The 16,825-nt window shown below is 42.0% G+C and overlaps 1 protein-coding gene across 1 annotated transcript in view; it reads right to left on the minus strand.

Moving 5' to 3' along the window:
* The window catches only part of LOC121282852 (mucin-2-like), a 136,417-nt gene that overhangs the window by 73,633 nt on the left and 45,959 nt on the right, over positions 1–16,825 (minus strand). The window contains exons 13-19 of the mRNA XM_041196666.1: positions 15,794–15,958; positions 15,300–15,394; positions 14,761–14,887; positions 10,190–10,445; positions 10,042–10,094; positions 9,044–9,144; positions 6,207–6,302 (exon numbers count right to left, since the gene is read on the minus strand). Coding sequence (XP_041052600.1) covers positions 6,207–6,302; positions 9,044–9,144; positions 10,042–10,094; positions 10,190–10,445; positions 14,761–14,887; positions 15,300–15,394; positions 15,794–15,958 — 893 coding nt within the window. The remainder of the gene's footprint in view (positions 1–6,206; positions 6,303–9,043; positions 9,145–10,041; positions 10,095–10,189; positions 10,446–14,760; positions 14,888–15,299; positions 15,395–15,793; positions 15,959–16,825) is intronic.

Genomic DNA, 16,825 nt, shown 5'->3' on the forward strand with positions numbered 1-16,825 from the left:
GATTTTTAAAAAATTTGTTCATGGGATGTGTGCCAGCATTTATTGCCCATCCCTAATTGCCCTTGAGAAGGTGGTGGTGAGCTGTCTTCTTGAACCGCTACAGTCCATGTGGTGTAGCTACACCCACAGTGCTATTAGGGAATTCCAGGATTTTGACCCAGCGGCAGTGAAGGAATGACAATTTATTTCCAAGTCAGGATGATGAGTGACTTGGGGGTGGGAGGGGGGTAACTTCCAGGTGGTGGTGTTCCCGTCTATCTGCTACCATTGTCCTTCTAGGTTGTAATGGTTGTGGGTTCAGAAGGTGCTGTCAAGGGAGCCTTGGTGAGCTCCTGCAATGCATTGTGTTGATAGTGCACACTGCTGCCACTGTGCGTCGATGGTGGAGGGAGTGAATGTTTGTTGATGGGGGGGCCAATCAAGTGTGCTGCTTTGCACTGGATGGTGTCAAGCTTCTTGAGTGCTGTTGGAACTGCACTCATTCAGACAAGTGGAGAGTATTCCATTACACTCCTGTCTTGTGCCTTGTGGATGGTGGACAGGCTTTGGGGAGTCAAGAAGTGAGATACTCGTCACAGGATTCCTAACCTCTGGTCTGCTGTCGTAGCCATGGGCATTTATATGCCTAGTCCAGTTCAGTTTCTGGTCAATGGTAACCCCCATGATGTTGATAGTCGGGAATTCAGTGATGGTAATGCCAAAAAATATGAAGGGATGATGGTTAGATTCTGTCTTGTTGGAGATGGTCATTGCCTGACATTTGTGTGGTGCGAATGTTATTTGCTACTTGTCAGCCCAAGCCTGGAGATTGTCCAGGTCTTGCTGCATTTGGACATGGACTGCTTCAGTATCAGAGGAGTTGTGAATGGTGCTGAACATTGTGGGGATATTCGCTGATGATTGTACAATGAAAGTCATTGATGAAGCAGCTGAAGGTGGTTGGGCCTAGGACACTACCCTGAGGAACCCCTGTAGTGATGTCTTGGAACTTAGCTGATTGACCTCCAACAACCACAACCATCTTCCTTTGTGCTAGGTATGAAAGATATGGAATGCTAAGTATGGAGTAATAGGGAATAATGAGAATAAAGGCACAAGCCATTTTTTTCTATATCCCAAGTGTGTTAAGATTATAGAAAGATGAATAAAGTCCATCTTTTTTCATTGATGAAATAACCTCACCTTGTTGTCACACCTTTTAATTGCTCCTTTCTCCAGAATTGTATCTAATTATCTCTTGCACCCAATTAGACTGTCTGCTTTAATGTTCTTCCCTGGGAACTTATCCACAACTCTATTATGCTTTGGGTGAAAAACATTCCCTTGATTTTCAATCTTATTCCTAACTTCCAAAATTTTAACATTTTTCTCTTAGGACCTGAACCTGTTATCATAGAAAATAATTATTTATTTCACTTCTGGTTGGTTGCTTTTTATGATCTTGAAAACTTCAATCGGATGCCTTTGAAGTTTCTGTTATGAAAAAGGACAAGTCAATTTCTTTAACATTGCTTTGTAAGTTAAATCTCTGGTACCTGGGATCATCTTTATTGCTCACTTCATATTAAAGTCATTAGTGTTCTTTCCATGACCATAATGGTGCATAATACCATAGATGTGATGTGACCAAATCCTTACATACCAATTTCATTCTTTATGTTTATGTTTACTTGGCCAAATCAGCACCAACAAGTCACTAATGACCTCAAAATGGGGTTGGTGGCATTTCTGTATTATTAAAAGAAACATTTCATTCATATAGCACATTTCACAACCTCAGAATCTCCAAAAGCGCTCTACAGACAATGAAGAGCTTTTTGAAGTATCATCACTCATATAATGTAAAAAACATGGCTATCAGTTTGTTGTTTGTTGGAGCTTGCTATGCGCAGTGTAATAATGACCAGATAATCTGTATTGGAGGTTCAAAAGACATGGTCACCTATATCATTCAGCATGGCACTTAGACAAAGATGATGCTGAATCTGTCTTGATTGGGAGATAAATATTGACAGGAGTAACTCCCCCTGCTCTTCATCAAAATAATGCCACAGGATCTTTTACACCCACCATAGAAAGAAGACAGAGGGCTGGATTTTCACCGAGTCAGGATGACTCGAGAGCTCTTTAAAAATGGCCAGGACCCGATTCCGAGATTCCCAACCCAATTTCTAGGGGAGTGCTTTTTAAGGGTTTGGTCGTTAACCTGCACCCTGCACTACTTCCTGGCTGGCACCCATGTAGGGATAGGCATGGCCTGGTCCTCCACAATTTTAATGGTGTCAGGCCAGCGTTTCAAAAAGTCATGGTTCACAGCAGCTCAGAGATGAAACATATCCTCCATGAGGGGGCTTTTAAAAGGTAAGCTCAAAAGGTCCTCCTTATGCCCCCATGATAAGGTATGGTCCTCCAAACAACCCCTATTGCCTCTCAAACTCCCAAACCAAGGTATGCCCACCCCCCACTCAAACAATCCCTATGGCCCATGTCCCCCATGTCAAACTATGGCACTTCTCACCCACTATACACTATATTGAACCAATGAATCAAATAGTGACAGTTGAATGTGTAAAGAAAAGCTTTTAAAATTGGTTTTAAATTGATAGCTATCCATTTTCTTAAAGAATCTTTTTTATAACAGGCCAATAAAAGTGTCAAGCACCCAGGCCCTTTAAAGTTTCAACAGCTGAAACTGCAGGCATTGAAACCCCTTTATCTTGTGTACATAAACATTGCTCTATGCTGTCAGTTGCACAGGGCGCCAGAGCTGTCAATCAAACAATGTTTTCCCTGAGGCTCAGGTGTTTTAGCAGTCATGGATGTCTGGGCTCTCAGCCAAGAATACAGAATGAAGCTTAGCTGAAAACTCATTAATCGATTAGAGTACTGATACACCTGAGTCCCAGGGAAAACATTTCTTGACTGATGACCCTGGCTCTCTGATCTATGCTGTCAATTGCATAATGTTCATTTGCATGAGTTAAAGAGGTTTCAAGTGCTTGCAGGTTCGGCTTGCTAAGGAGAGCTGACTTTTTGAAGATATGCAATTTTGAGGCTAATTGATGATTACCAAGATTTAAATGTGCCTTTGATGCTAAAACAGAGACCCTCATAAATTATCACTCAATCGATAATTAGGAGCAACTTTCATGAGGCAGCGTGTGATGGAATACTCTCCACTTGCCCGGATGAGTGCAGCTCCCACAACACTCAAGAAGCTTGACAACATCCAAAACAAAAGCAGCCAACTTCCACTGAAGTTCCACTTCATTCCATTGAAGGAGTGACGTGAACTGGTTGACAAACAATACAATGTATCAGATGGCTCAGGGAATGAGGGAGAGGCTCACAGTTTTTTCAAAAGGAGAACTGGAGGTCCTAGTGGAGAAGGCACAGAGGTGGTTGGATATCCTGGATATCCCAAGATATGACCTGGACAATATCAAGGCTTGGGCTGACAAGTGGCAAGTGACATTCGTGCCACACAAATGCTAGGCAATGACCACCTCCAACAGGAGAAAATCTAACAATTGCCCCTTCACATTCAATGGAATGTGGGCACTGCCAGCAAGCCCAGCATTTATTGCCCATCCCTAACTGCCCTCGAGAAGGTGGCAATGACCTGCCTTCTTGAACCACTACAATCTAAGTGGTGTAGGTACACCCTCAGTGCTGTTAGTGAGGGAGTTCCAGGATTTTAACACAGCGACAGTATTTCCAAGTCAGGATGGTGAATGGCTTGGAGGGGAACTTCCAGGTGGTGTGTTTCCATCTGCCTGCTGCCCTTGTCCTTCCAGATGGTAGTGGTTGTGGGGTTGGAAGGTGCTGTCAAAGGAGCCTTGGTGAATTCCTGCAGTGCATCTTGTAGATGCTACACACTCCTGCTACTTTGCGTTGGTAGTGGAGGGAGTTAATGTTTGTGGATGTGGTACCAGTCAAGTTGGCTGCTTTTGTTTTGGATGGTGTCAAGCTTCTTGAGTGTTGTGGGAGCTGCACTCATCCAGGCAAGTGGAGAGTATTCCATCACACACCTGACTTGTGCCTTGTAGATGATGCACAGGCTCTGGGGAGTCAGGAGGTAAGTTACTCATTGCAGGATTCCTAGTTTCTGTCCTGCTCTTGTAGCCACAGTATTTATATGGCTGGTCCAGTTCAGTTTTGAGGCTGGGGGGTAATGGAACAGTCCACCTCTGACTTGGCAAATGCTTTGACACAGAATCATAGAATTGTTATGTTGCAGAAGTTCAGCCTATCCTGTCGGCACTGACTCTCTGAATGAGCAACTTACCTGGTTCCATTTCCCCACCTTCTCCCTGTAACCCTGCACATTTTTTGCTTTTTAGTTAACAGTCTGATTCCCTTTTGAATGCTTCAATTGCCTCCACCACGCTCTCAGGCAGTGCATTCCAAACCTTAACCACTCGCTGTGTGAACAAGTTTCTCCTCATATCATTTCTGCTTCATTTACTTTAAATCTGTGTCCTCTCATTCTCAATCCTTTCACAAATGGGAACAGTTTCTCCCTATCTACTCTGTCCAGACCCCTCATCCTTTTGAATACATCGATCAAATCTCTTCTCAACTTTTTCTTTAAAGGAAAACAGTCCTAACTTCTCCAATCTATCCTCATAACTGAAACTCTTCATCCCTGGAACCTTTCTCATGGATCTTTCTGTACCCTCGCTGATGCCTTCACATTGCTCTTTAAGTGTGATGCCCAGAACTGGACACAATACTCCAGCTGTGGTCTTACTAGTGTCTTATATAAATTCAGCATTACCTCCCTGCTCTTGTACTCTATGCTCCTATTAATAAGGCTCAGGATACTGTATACTTTATTAACTCTTTCCATCTGTCCTGCCACCTTCAATGATTTAGGCACATATACACCCAGGTCTCTCTGCATCTGCTCCCCCTTTAGAGTTGTACCTTTATTTTATATTGTCTCTCCATGTTCTTTCAGTAAAATGTATCATTTCACATTTCTCTGCATTGAGCTTCATCTGCCACATGTCCAGCCATTCCATTAACTTGTCTATGTTCCTCTGAAGTTCGACACAATCCCCCTCACAGTTCACAATGCTTCCAAGTTTTGTATCATCTGTAAACTTTGAAATTGTGCCCTATACACCAAGATCTAGATTTAATATATATCAGGAAAAGCAAGGGTCCCAATACAACCCCAGGGAACTCCACTACAAACCTTCCTCCAGCCCAAAATATATCCATCAACCATTTCTCTCTGCTTCCTGTTGCTCGGCCATTTCCATGCCCATGTTGCTATTGTCCTTTTTCTTCCCCTGTAAGCTATAACTTTTCTCACAAGTCTGTTGTGTGGCACTGTATCAAATGCCTTTTGGAAGTCCATGTACACTACATCAACAGCATTGCTCTCATCAATTTTCCCTGTTACCTCTTCAAAGAACCTGGTTTAAATTTCAAACGATGCTTGGCAGTTAACTGTCAATCACCACCAGTGGTGCATTCTCCAAGGCAACACCATTTGCCAACCAATTAGCACTTTCTTCACATACAGTCTTGTGAGTATCCTGATGAATGCAAGACATTTCCATTAAGAAATCCATGCTGGCTTTCCTTAATTAATCCGCATTTGGCCATGTAACTAATAATTTTGTCCAGAATTGTTTCTAGAAATTTTCCCACCACCAAAGCTAAACTCACTGGCCTGTAGTTGCTGGGCTTATCTTTACACTCTTTTTTTGAACAAAGGTGTACCATTTGCAATTCTCCAGTCTTATGGGACCACCCCTGAGTATAATTATGGCCAGTACCTCTAATTTTCACTTCACTTCCCGCAGTATCCTTGGATGCTTCTCATCCAGTCCCGGTGCCTTATCAACTTGAAGTACAGATAACTTATCCAATACCTCCTCCTTTTCAATTTTAAATCCATCTAGTGTCTGAACGCAGTCTCAAACACATCTTTTCCCGTTTGGAGACGTTGGTCAATTGCTCCCAGTGACCGTAGGAGGCCAACATATGCATCATCTGATGGCTGAGATTGCAGCTTCCACTGGAGTGATGCAGCTTTCAGGCCATGGCAAAGTGCTACGATGGAAGCTGAGCCATGGTGGCTCTGGGTTGCTCATCTGAAAGGGGCTTGTAGAGTATCCCAGTTGTTTCTCAGATCACAGAAGTCCTGAGGCAGAGTGCGGGAAATGTGGAGCAAGAACCTACTGGCCTACTTTGGATTCCAGTATTCCTGCCCCCCCTTCCATGTCATTTCGCCACTGGCCATGCAACTGCTGAGATGGTGCAATCTGAAACGGTGCCATCATGGCCTATAGTCGTAGGAGAGCATCTGAACAACACTCGAGAATCTCAGTAGCCATCCACCCCATCTGCTGCTGTCACTGGGTTTGCACTTTGTAGAGGCATTAGAGTAAACAAGGGCATTTACACCATAGCTAAAGGGTAAACTCCAGGGTGAATGGTTTTATATTTATAACTCTTGTTGGTTAAGTCATGTTTTAATGGTTTTTGCTCTAGATATAAAATGACTGTGGTAATTTGGTAGTAGTGGAATTGTATTTTTTTTAAATTTTGTACTTCATAGGGAAGTGGTTCAAAGGATTAAGTGCTGATGGTGGACTTTCTGATGGATTCTCAGAACCATGGAAGGTGCTTCATGAGGCAACAATGCTCTGGGCTCTGATAGTAGAGGATGTTTCTCTAAAACAGCCTTCAAGTTAGTGAACAAGTTGTGGCACTCCCCTTGGCTCCCCATCAATGTCCTCTGCATCACAATCTTCCTTCTGAACCTTCTCTTCCTCTTATTCCTCTTAAGGCTGCTGTATTTGATTTTCTGATTCAATTGCGGTAAAGCTTGATCTTGCATGGTTGTACAGACCATGGGCTATGCTGCAAGTCATCAAGAATCTAGAACCCTCCTGTCTCTCTCTCTCTCTCTCCTCCAGCAGTTCCTCCATTTCTTGCTCCCATTCCTCTTCCAGACCAAGGGGATCCTGAATAAGACTCCCATGATCTCCCACTTCCTTTCTGCTGCTAATTCCTATAAGGTCTCCAACAAGTTGCAGCAGCACAGTGCTCACTCTCTTCATATGAAGTCCTCAAAGAATTTCCAGTATAAATCTCCCAGAAATCCTCTTCAAATGCAATGTAATCAGTCAATCTCCATTAGCAAGTGAAGAGTGAAAGCTGATCACAGCTTTAAGTCTATTTGAAATCTTCACAAATAATCTCTATTTCTGGGAGCTGGTTGCTGTTAGGAGAGATTGCGTTTTGCAGCACTAAATACTAAAATGACTTGCAGTTTCTTTAACAAATATTAGGAGCCAATTTAATTACCCACCAAAGCCATAATCATTCCCCTGCCTAACATTCCTACTATGCACTTAAAATCTTTTGCCTAGGTAGCATCTTATGTTAAAGACAGCTGACCAAGCACTGAACCCATGAGACCCCAGCTTGGCCAATTCGGAGACTTTTTAGCAACATTGGCACTACATCAGGGAAAATAGTGTCCTGTTTGCAATTTTTAAAACCAGCTAAGGACAATACTAAGAGATTCTAATACCATAAATTAACAGGAGATGGTCTCATTTCTGCAGTACACAATCAGATTATTCCAGATATGGTCTCACCAGAGCCCTCTACAATCACAACAAAGTTGTTGTATTGCTGAAAAAAGATACATGTCAAAGCTTTTCATCTGGCACTCATCTGGACACTCGCAAGAATACCCACACAAGGGGGAAGACAAAAATTTATACTCTATATGAAGAGAGAGTGCTGATTGGTTTCCAGAAGGGTAAAACAGTTCAGACCAGTATTCTTATTTCCCAGTTTTTACTGGTGTTCCATTTTAAGGTATACAAGACTAGTTCAGACCAGTATCCTTATTTCCCAGTTTTTACTGCTTTTTTCTTCTGGTTCAGTAGGTGGCATTGTCAAGGAGAATGCGCCACCAATGGTGATTGACAGTTAACTGTCAAGCATTGTTTGAAATTTAAACCCAGCAGCTTGTCTGCAAAGAACAGGGCCCAGACAGAAAGAATATGTACACACAATGCATTTGTTTCAGCTAAACAAAATAAGTGGCAGCCATTCACTGACTTATTCCTTAGGGCAATGCCTTGGCCAATCAGGGTCAAGCCGCCTGATTTAAATTTCAAATGATGCTTGGCAGTTAACTGTCAATCACCACCAGTGGTGCATTCTCCAAGGCAACACCACTTGCCAACCAATTAGCACTTTCTTCACATACAGTCTTGTGAGTATCCTGATGAATGCAAGACAAAAAGCTTAGACATGTCTCTTTTTTCAGCAATATGAAAATCTTGCTACAATAACCACCTTAATTTATTTATCCTACCCCTGAGGTCAGTCTGGTAGAAGAATTGAGTAGGGATATGGCAACTCAGGGGGAGCAATGGCATAGTGGTATTGTCACTGGACTAGTATTACCTAGGAAATGCTCTGGAGACCTGAGTTTGAATCCCACCTTGGCAGATGGTGAAATTTGAATTCAATAAAAATCCCAAATTAAAAGTCTGATGGTGAAGCCATTGTCAATTGTTGTAAAAACCCATCTGGTTCACTAATGTCCTTTAGGGAAGGAAATCTGCTGTTGTTACCTGGTCTGGCCTACACATGACTCCAGAGCCACAGCAATATGGTTAACTCTTAAAATGCCCTCGGAACAATAGCAATTAGGGATGGTCGATAAATGCTGGCCTAGCCAGCGACACCCAGATCCCATGAATGAATTTCAAAAAACACCAGGGTGGGGTGGATGAGGAAAATTGTTTTGATTTGAACCACTCTTACACTCTGTGACTTGACAATAATTAATTACTTTGTGATGTACTTATAATATTTAAATTTTTAATTAGGAACAGAACATTTTAAAGTGGCATAAACATTTATTGATGCCACTTCATAAGGCTGTTTTTATTATAGCTGTGTCATGGAATCAACAAGACTAGTGAAACTATAGGTTGATGTGTAAAATTGTACAATTATAATACTTCATTATGAAAATGAATCTCAGGATACCCACACAGTCCAGATTCTGGTTTCCACAAATCCTACGACACTCTGTGCCTGTTGTGCCTGGCTCTGCAGTATTGCAATTTAAATAGATCTTAGGTGGAAAACAGCCTGTAAAAAGAGAGAAAGACTTGTATTTGCATAATGCTTTTCGCAAAAATCAGACATCTTGAAGTGCTTTACAATGAAGCACTTTTGAACTGTGGTCACTTATAATGTAGGAAACAGAAGCAGCTAAATTGCTCTCAGTCAACTCCCAAAAACAGCAATGTGATAATGACCAGATAATTTTTTTTTTGTGATGTTGATCGAGGGATAAATATTGGCCAGGACAATGGGCTAACTCCCCTGCTCTTCTTCCAAGTAATGCCATGGGATCTTTTACATCCAATCGAGGAGGCAGGTTGGACCTTGGTAACATATCTTCCAAAAGACTACACCTCCAACAGTGCACTGCTTCTTCAGTGTTCCACTTGATGTCAGCTTTGATTTTCTTTTGTGCTCAAGCCCTGGAGTGAGAATTGAATCCAGAGGCAAGAATGCTAACTGTGCTGACAAATTACAAGATGATTGTAAGGTTGTGTCATATATTTGAATATTACTGGGAGGGATGGTGGTGTAGTGGTAGTGTCACTGGATTAGTAATCCAGAAACCCAGGCTAATGCTTTGGGGGGACATGGGTTCATATCCCACCATGGCAGCTGGTGGAACTTGAATTCAGCTAATAAATTTGAAAGTGACAGCTAATCTCAGTAATGGTAAAAGCCCATCTGTTTCACTAATGTCCTTTAAGAAGGAAATCTGCCATTCTTACCTGGTCTGGCCTACATGTGACTCCAGACCCTGGTTGACTTTTAACTGCCCCTTGACATGCCTCACAAGCCACTCAGTTCAAGGGTAATTAGGATGGGCAACAAATGTGACACCCTTATCCAATGAAAGAATAAATAATACTTAAATAAACAAGACATTAATGAATGTATTTTAAACTGAACAACAAAACTTACTCTGTAGTCTATATAACGATGTAATGCATTGCACTTTTCCATCTTGACACACACTATAACAGATAGGTAGAGAAGTGTAAGATAAAATTGTATAATTATCATATGATCATTACTGTGCACAATTGCTACAGTGGCCACTCTAATTTACCAATGTATATCGCCTTGATTAATCATCTCTCCAGCATTCAAGACGTTGCCCTGATAGAGGCATGGGCATTCAGATGAAGGCACACATCTGCCTTCTTCATTCATGTACATTCCTTCTGCGCAGCCACATCCATCCACTGGCACATGTTGAATCCCACACGTAATATCCCTCTCACTTAGAGAAAGGCATGTGCGCCTGCAGCTCTTCATAACATAACTGTATATTAGCGTCTCGGGGCAGGTCTTTAAGTAAGAGCCTATAACAAATTTGTTAAAGCAAATAAAAAAGTCAAGGATTTGAAAAGGCTGGTCTAACAAAGAAACTTGCTGTAATTTCTATTAATGCACACCGACAGTTAATGGCAGATTCTAATTAAAAAAGTATTTCTGTGAAAGTATACAGGTGCCTCAATATTTTTGTATTCAGAAGCAACTATTTTAAATTCATATTTTTATTCAAATTCAAAACTTTCATCGTTAAGGGCTTGGATGGGGTGGATTTCTTGAAATGTGTACAGGAGAACTTTTTAGGTCAATATGTAGAGGGTCCAACAAGGGATGGTGCAGTGCTGGACCTAATTCTGGGGAATGAAGCCGGACAGGTGGCTGAGGTGGTGGTGGGGGAGCATTTTAGCGATAGTGATCACAACATGGTACAGTTTAAGTTTGTTATGGACAAAGAAATCGACAAATTGCAAAAAAATGTTTTGGATTGGGGGAAAGAGTGGATTTTAGTAAAATAAGGCAGGATCTGGCCAAGGTAGACTGGAAACAGTTACTTGTGGGGAAATCTACAGAGGAACAGTGGGGGGTGTTCAAAAAGGAAATGGGAGGGTACAAGCTCAACATGTTCCCTCTAGGGTGATAGGTAGGAGTAACAAGCCCAGAGAACCTTGGATGACCAGATATATTCAGGTTACGGTGAGAAGGAAAAGAGAGGCTTTTGGCAGGTACAAGGGAAGCTAATCAGCAGAGGCATTAGTGGAGTACAGACAGTGCAGGGTGGAGCTAAAGAAAGCAATTAGGAGACCAAAGAGGGGATATGAGAAAGCTCTGACTGGTAAAAGTAGGGAAAATCCCAAGATATTCTATAAGTATATCAATGGGAAGAGGATAAGCAGGGAAAGAGTAGGGCCCATAAGGGACCAAGGGAGCAATCTATGAGCGGAGCCAGAGGACATCACTAGAGCGCTGAATGAATACTTGACCCAAGAGAATGAGGATGAAGGTATCGAACTCGGGGAGAGAGACTGTGAGGTTCTTGAGCAAATTGATATAGGGAGTGACAAGGTATTGGAGGTGTTGCCAGGTTTAAAAGTGGACGAATATCCAGGTCCAGATGATTTGTGTCCCAGACTGCTGAGGGAGACAAGGAAGGAGATCGCAGGGACTCTGACCCAAATTTTTAATTCCTCTCATGGCCACAGGGGAGGTGCCAGGGGACTGGAGAACAGCTAATGTGGTTCCGCTATTTAAGAAGGGTTGTAGAGAGAAGCCAGGGAACTACAGGCCAGTGAGTCTCATGTCAGTGGTAGGGAAACAATTGGAGAAAGTTCTGAAGGAGAGAATCTATCTCCACTTGGAGAGGCAAGGTTTGATCAGGGATAGTCAGCATAGCTTTGTCAGAGGGAGGTCATGCCTAACAAATTTGATTGAAATTTTTGAGGAGGTGACCAGATGTGTAGATGAGGGTAGTGCAGTTGATGTAGTTTATATCGATTTCAGCAAAACCTTTGACAAGGTCCCACATGGGAGACTTATAAAGAAGGCAAATTCACAAGGGATAAAGAGTAATTTGATAAGGTGGATTCAAAATTGGCTTAGTCGTAGGAGGCAAAGGGTGATGACAGAAGGATGCTTTAGGTGATTGGAAGCCAGAGTCCAGTGGTGTACCACAGAGATCTGTGCTTGGTCCCCCATTATTTGTTATTTATATAAACAACATAGATGACTATGTGGGGGGTAAGATTAGTAAGTTTGTGGATGACACAAAGATTGGCCGGGTGGTTAACAGTGAGGTTGAGTGTCTTGGGCTACAGGAAGGTATGGATGGGATGGTCAAATGGGCAGATAAGTGGCAGATGGAATTTAATCCTGAAATGTGTGAGGTGATACACTTTGGAAGGAGTAATTTGACAAGGAATGAACGGCATGACACTAGGAAGTTCTGAGGAACCAAAGAGACCTTGGCATGTGTGTCCATTGATCTCTGAAGGCGGAGGGGCACATTAGTGGGGTGGTGAAAAAGGCATACGGGACACTTGCCTTTATCAATCAAGGCATAGATTACAAAAGTAGGGAGGTCATGTTGGAGTTGTGTAGAACCTTAGTGAGGCCACAGCTGGATTACTGTGTGCAGTTCTGGTCGCCACATTATAGGAAGGATGTGATTGCACTGGAGCGGGTGCAGAGGAGATTCACCAGGATGTTGCCTGGGATGAAACATTTAAGTTCTGAAGAGAGGTTGGATAGACTTGGGTTGTTTTCATTGGAGCAGAGAAGACTGAGAGGCTACCTGATTGAGGTGTCCAAGATTATGAGGGACATGGATAGGGTGGATAGGGAGCAGCTGTTTCCCTAGTTGAAGGGTCAGTCACAAGGGGGCATAAGTTCAAGGTGAGAGGCAGGAAGTTTAGAGGGAATGTGAGGAAAAACTTTTTTTACCCAGAGGGTGGTGACGGTCTGAAACGTGCTGCCTGGGATGGTGGTGGAGGCGGGTTGCCTCACATCCTTTAAAAAGTACCTGGATGAGCACTTGGCACGTCATAACATTCAAGGCTATGGGCTAAGTGCTGGTCAAAATCCATTTATTACAGAGTATATTATACCAGATAAAACTAAGCTTTGGTTTGCCCTCACTTGGCATCTGCTATTTTTTGTTTTCTTTTGTAAACTGTAATTTGCACATCGATTCGGTAGGTAGGTCAGGTGTTTCTCACATGTCAGTGCAGACTCGATGGGCTTTGGCTGTACTGTGAATAAAATCAAAATACTGCAGAGGTTGGAAATCCGACATAAAAACAGAAAATGCTGGAAAATCTCAGCAGATCTGACAGAGAGAGAAACAGAGTTAATGTTTTGAGTCTGTATGTCTCTTCTTCAGAGCTAAAGAGTAGAAATGTGATGGATTTTATACTGTTGAAGATAGGAGCAGGTAGAGCAAAATAGAAGGTCAGGGATAGGTGGGGCTCAGGAGCGATTGACAAAGATGTCATGGACACAAGACAGATAGAGTGTTAATGGTAGTGTTAAAGACCAAAGAAGAGGGTGCTGACAGTGGCATAAGGGTAAGAGATTTGAATGTGCGAATAGCAGAACAAAGGTCAGCGCTCTATGAAACAACAACATAGAACAAGATGGCCCTTTTGTGGGGAGCGGGAGGGATGGTTGGGGGAAAAGGGACTTAGAAAAGGATCAAAAAGGGATAAAACAAAGGGATTAAAATGGGGTGAAGATAGCGGAGAGGGTTCATGGTCGGAAGTTGTTTTGTTGAGCAGCAAAAGCAGTAGACCAAACTGATGGAAATGCAAGTGAAAGGAATGTTTGGATGGTGAAGAAGGAGGCGGTAAAGGGACAGGTGTTGCACCTTCTAAGTTTGCATAGGAAGGTGCCGTGGGAAGGGGATGAGGTGTTAGGGGGTGATGGAGGAGTGGACCAGGTTGCCACGGAGGGAATGGTCCCTACGGAATGTTGAAGGGTGGGGCAGTGCTGAGGGGAAGATGTGTTTGGTGGAGGCATCATGCTGGAGTTGGTGAAAATGGAGGAGGGTGACCCTTTGAATGTGGAGGCTGGTGGGGTGAAAAGTGAGGACAATGGGGACCCTATTGTGGTTCTGGGAGGGAGGGGAAGATGTAAGGCCAGAGGCACAGGAGATGGGCCAGACTTGTTTGGGGACCCTGTCAACCACAGTGGGTGGTAAACCTCGGTTAAGGAAAAAGGAAAGCATGTCAGAAGCGTCATTTTAGAAGGTGGCATCATCAGGACCGATGCAACAGAGGCAAAGAAACTGGGAGAATGAGATGGAGTCCTTACAGGAAGCAGGGTGTGAGGAATTGTAGTTGAGTTAGCTATGAGAGTTGGCACACCAGAATTGGAGACAGAGAGGTCAAGGAAGTGTTGGAGATGGAGCATGTGAAGGTGATAGAGGGGTGCAAATTGGAAGCAAAATTTATAAAAACATTTTCAAGTCCAGACACGAACATGAAATGGCACCAATACAGTCATCGATGTGCCAAGAAAAGAGTGCAGTACTGTGATCTCACATGCGAAGATTTTCTGTCAAAATTCACTTTTTTAAATGGTTCCTGGGCATATTTAAAATATCTACTTATAAATATAACAGCGAGGCTTCTCATTCCTGGGATATGGCTATTGCCTGGAACTATGTTGTTATACATAGATGTTCAAACAGAGTTAGCTGCTAGTTGCTGAACAGAAATTTTGGAGCTATGGGAAATCTCTTCCCATTTGCCAACCCAGTGCAATTTCCATCAGTCAAAATTCCAGGACAAAGGTGCTTGTCTCTAGCTTCACTAATCTATGATGAATATATTTTTAAAAATGTTGACTTACTGCACGCTTTTTCCCGCCAGTTGGTTAACATGACACCTTTGCTTGCACAAGCTCGAACATATGAATAGAGAGCAGCGCACATGCAACCTTCATTGTTATCACAGTTGCAGCTGTCATACATACATTTCTAAATAAAGGGAGGAGAAGAGTAACTTACTACTTTATACAATAAAAATTGGAGAAAAGAGTGTAGGTAAAACCATCTCTATGTTCATCTTCACTTCTGCATGAATACGTGATATCAGGGGAAGACTCCAGATCAACTTGTTACGACTGTGTTTTTGAAAGTCAGTTTTCATTGTTTTCTTCCGTGAGGTGCAAAACTTTGAGCACGCAATTTCTCTCTCACACACACAGATATTCATTAGAAATTTGAGTGGATATTCATCGGAAAACTGAGCGGTGGCATTAAGTAACCCATGGAACACTAAAGCAATCAACCAATTTAACTGTGGAAGATGCTGTTTCACAGTATCTTGAGAAGAAATGCAGGGATTGTAAAAGTCACTGGAAACAAGAACAAACCATTTTGAACCTACCTTAAAATACTCGTCTGGTTGAACAGTGGAATGGCAAGGAGCAAAATCTCCTTCTGGCTCTTTTAGAAGGGAGCACCAATATTCAGCATAGTTTTCTGGAAAAGAATATTGGAATGTTTCCTGAATCCCTTACAGAACAGTACCACACTGTAAACAGTAGTAGATTTCACTGCACCATTCACATTGATATAAGTTACATACCCTGAACAGTTGAACGATACACAAGCCAGGAGTTTGCCCCCACGTTCAAAGATCATAAAATTTTGTATAAGGGTGATTGGTTCTCGTCTGGGACGAGATACTGAAATTTACCTTAGATCGAAGTAGTTTTGTGTTCCTTGCAAACAGGTTTGTATTTCACAGAAATATTTCAGATCCTTTTCTCCGTGTGATTAAAAGCCAAAACAATTGCTTGAAATAGGGCAGAAATTGAAAGTTTTGACTTTAAATTACCCCTGTAAATCTAGCCCAAATTCATTCTCTTTTGTTCTTACTGTTTTCCACACTGATAGAGCAGGGGTTCTCCAGACGATCTGATTTAACCAAGCATGTCTGCTGGACTTTCCATGTGTTTGCAAAGGATGCAGCTGTCCCCTCAATTATACCATTGCTTGCCTTGAAATCATCATGCTGAATGTCATTAAAATTCCCACAGAAACCTAGCAGGAATAAAACAAGATTACATTCAATCTAAGCCTTTACACACTTAAAAAGAAAAAAAATCATCAACATAAATTGGAATATAGCATTGGAGCGCATGAAACTAGACAAAAATGTGACAAGAGAAAGGGATTGGCTTAGAACAAACATGGTTTAATGCGAAGGACTGAGTGAAGGGTTAATCATTAATTGGGATCCTATGAAGAAGGTATTTTATAAAGTCCCTCACAAGAGACTATTTGCTAAAATTGAAGCCTACATAATTGAAGGCGAATTATTGACCTGGTTAGGAAATTGGCTGAGTGGTAGGAGAGAGAAAATAGAGATAATAGGCAAAAACTCTAATTAGGAGACTGTGACTAGTGTATCCTGCAAGGATCTTTGTTGGTGCTTCAGCTATTCATTGTATTTACTAATGACTTGGATAATGAATTTGAACCCACATATCCAAATTTGCCAATGACACAAAGATAAGTGGTATTGTAAGCAATGTAGATTGAAGCATAACATTACATAGAGATCTTAATAGGTTATGTGAACGGGCAGAACTGTGGCAATTGGGGAAGAGAAAGGTAAATAGAAAGAAACCATTTCCAATGGTTGTGGAATCTAGGATTAGGGGGCATAGGCTAAACATTATAGCCATGCCTTAAGGAATGCAGCTACACATAAAATATGGTATAAGTTTGGAAGTCTCTTCCTTAAGCAGAAATTAATGCTACATCAATTGTTAATTTTAAAACTGAGATTAATAGATTTTTGTTCACCAAAGGTATTAAGGGATATGGGGAAAAGGCAGATATATGGAGTTAGATTGCAGATCAACCATGATATTAGTAAATGCCAGAAAAGGTTGAGGGACTAAA

The sequence above is a fragment of the Carcharodon carcharias genome, chromosome 10 (genome assembly GCF_017639515.1).
Source record: "Carcharodon carcharias isolate sCarCar2 chromosome 10, sCarCar2.pri, whole genome shotgun sequence".
In the NCBI taxonomy this organism is placed as follows: Eukaryota; Metazoa; Chordata; class Chondrichthyes; order Lamniformes; family Lamnidae; genus Carcharodon; species Carcharodon carcharias.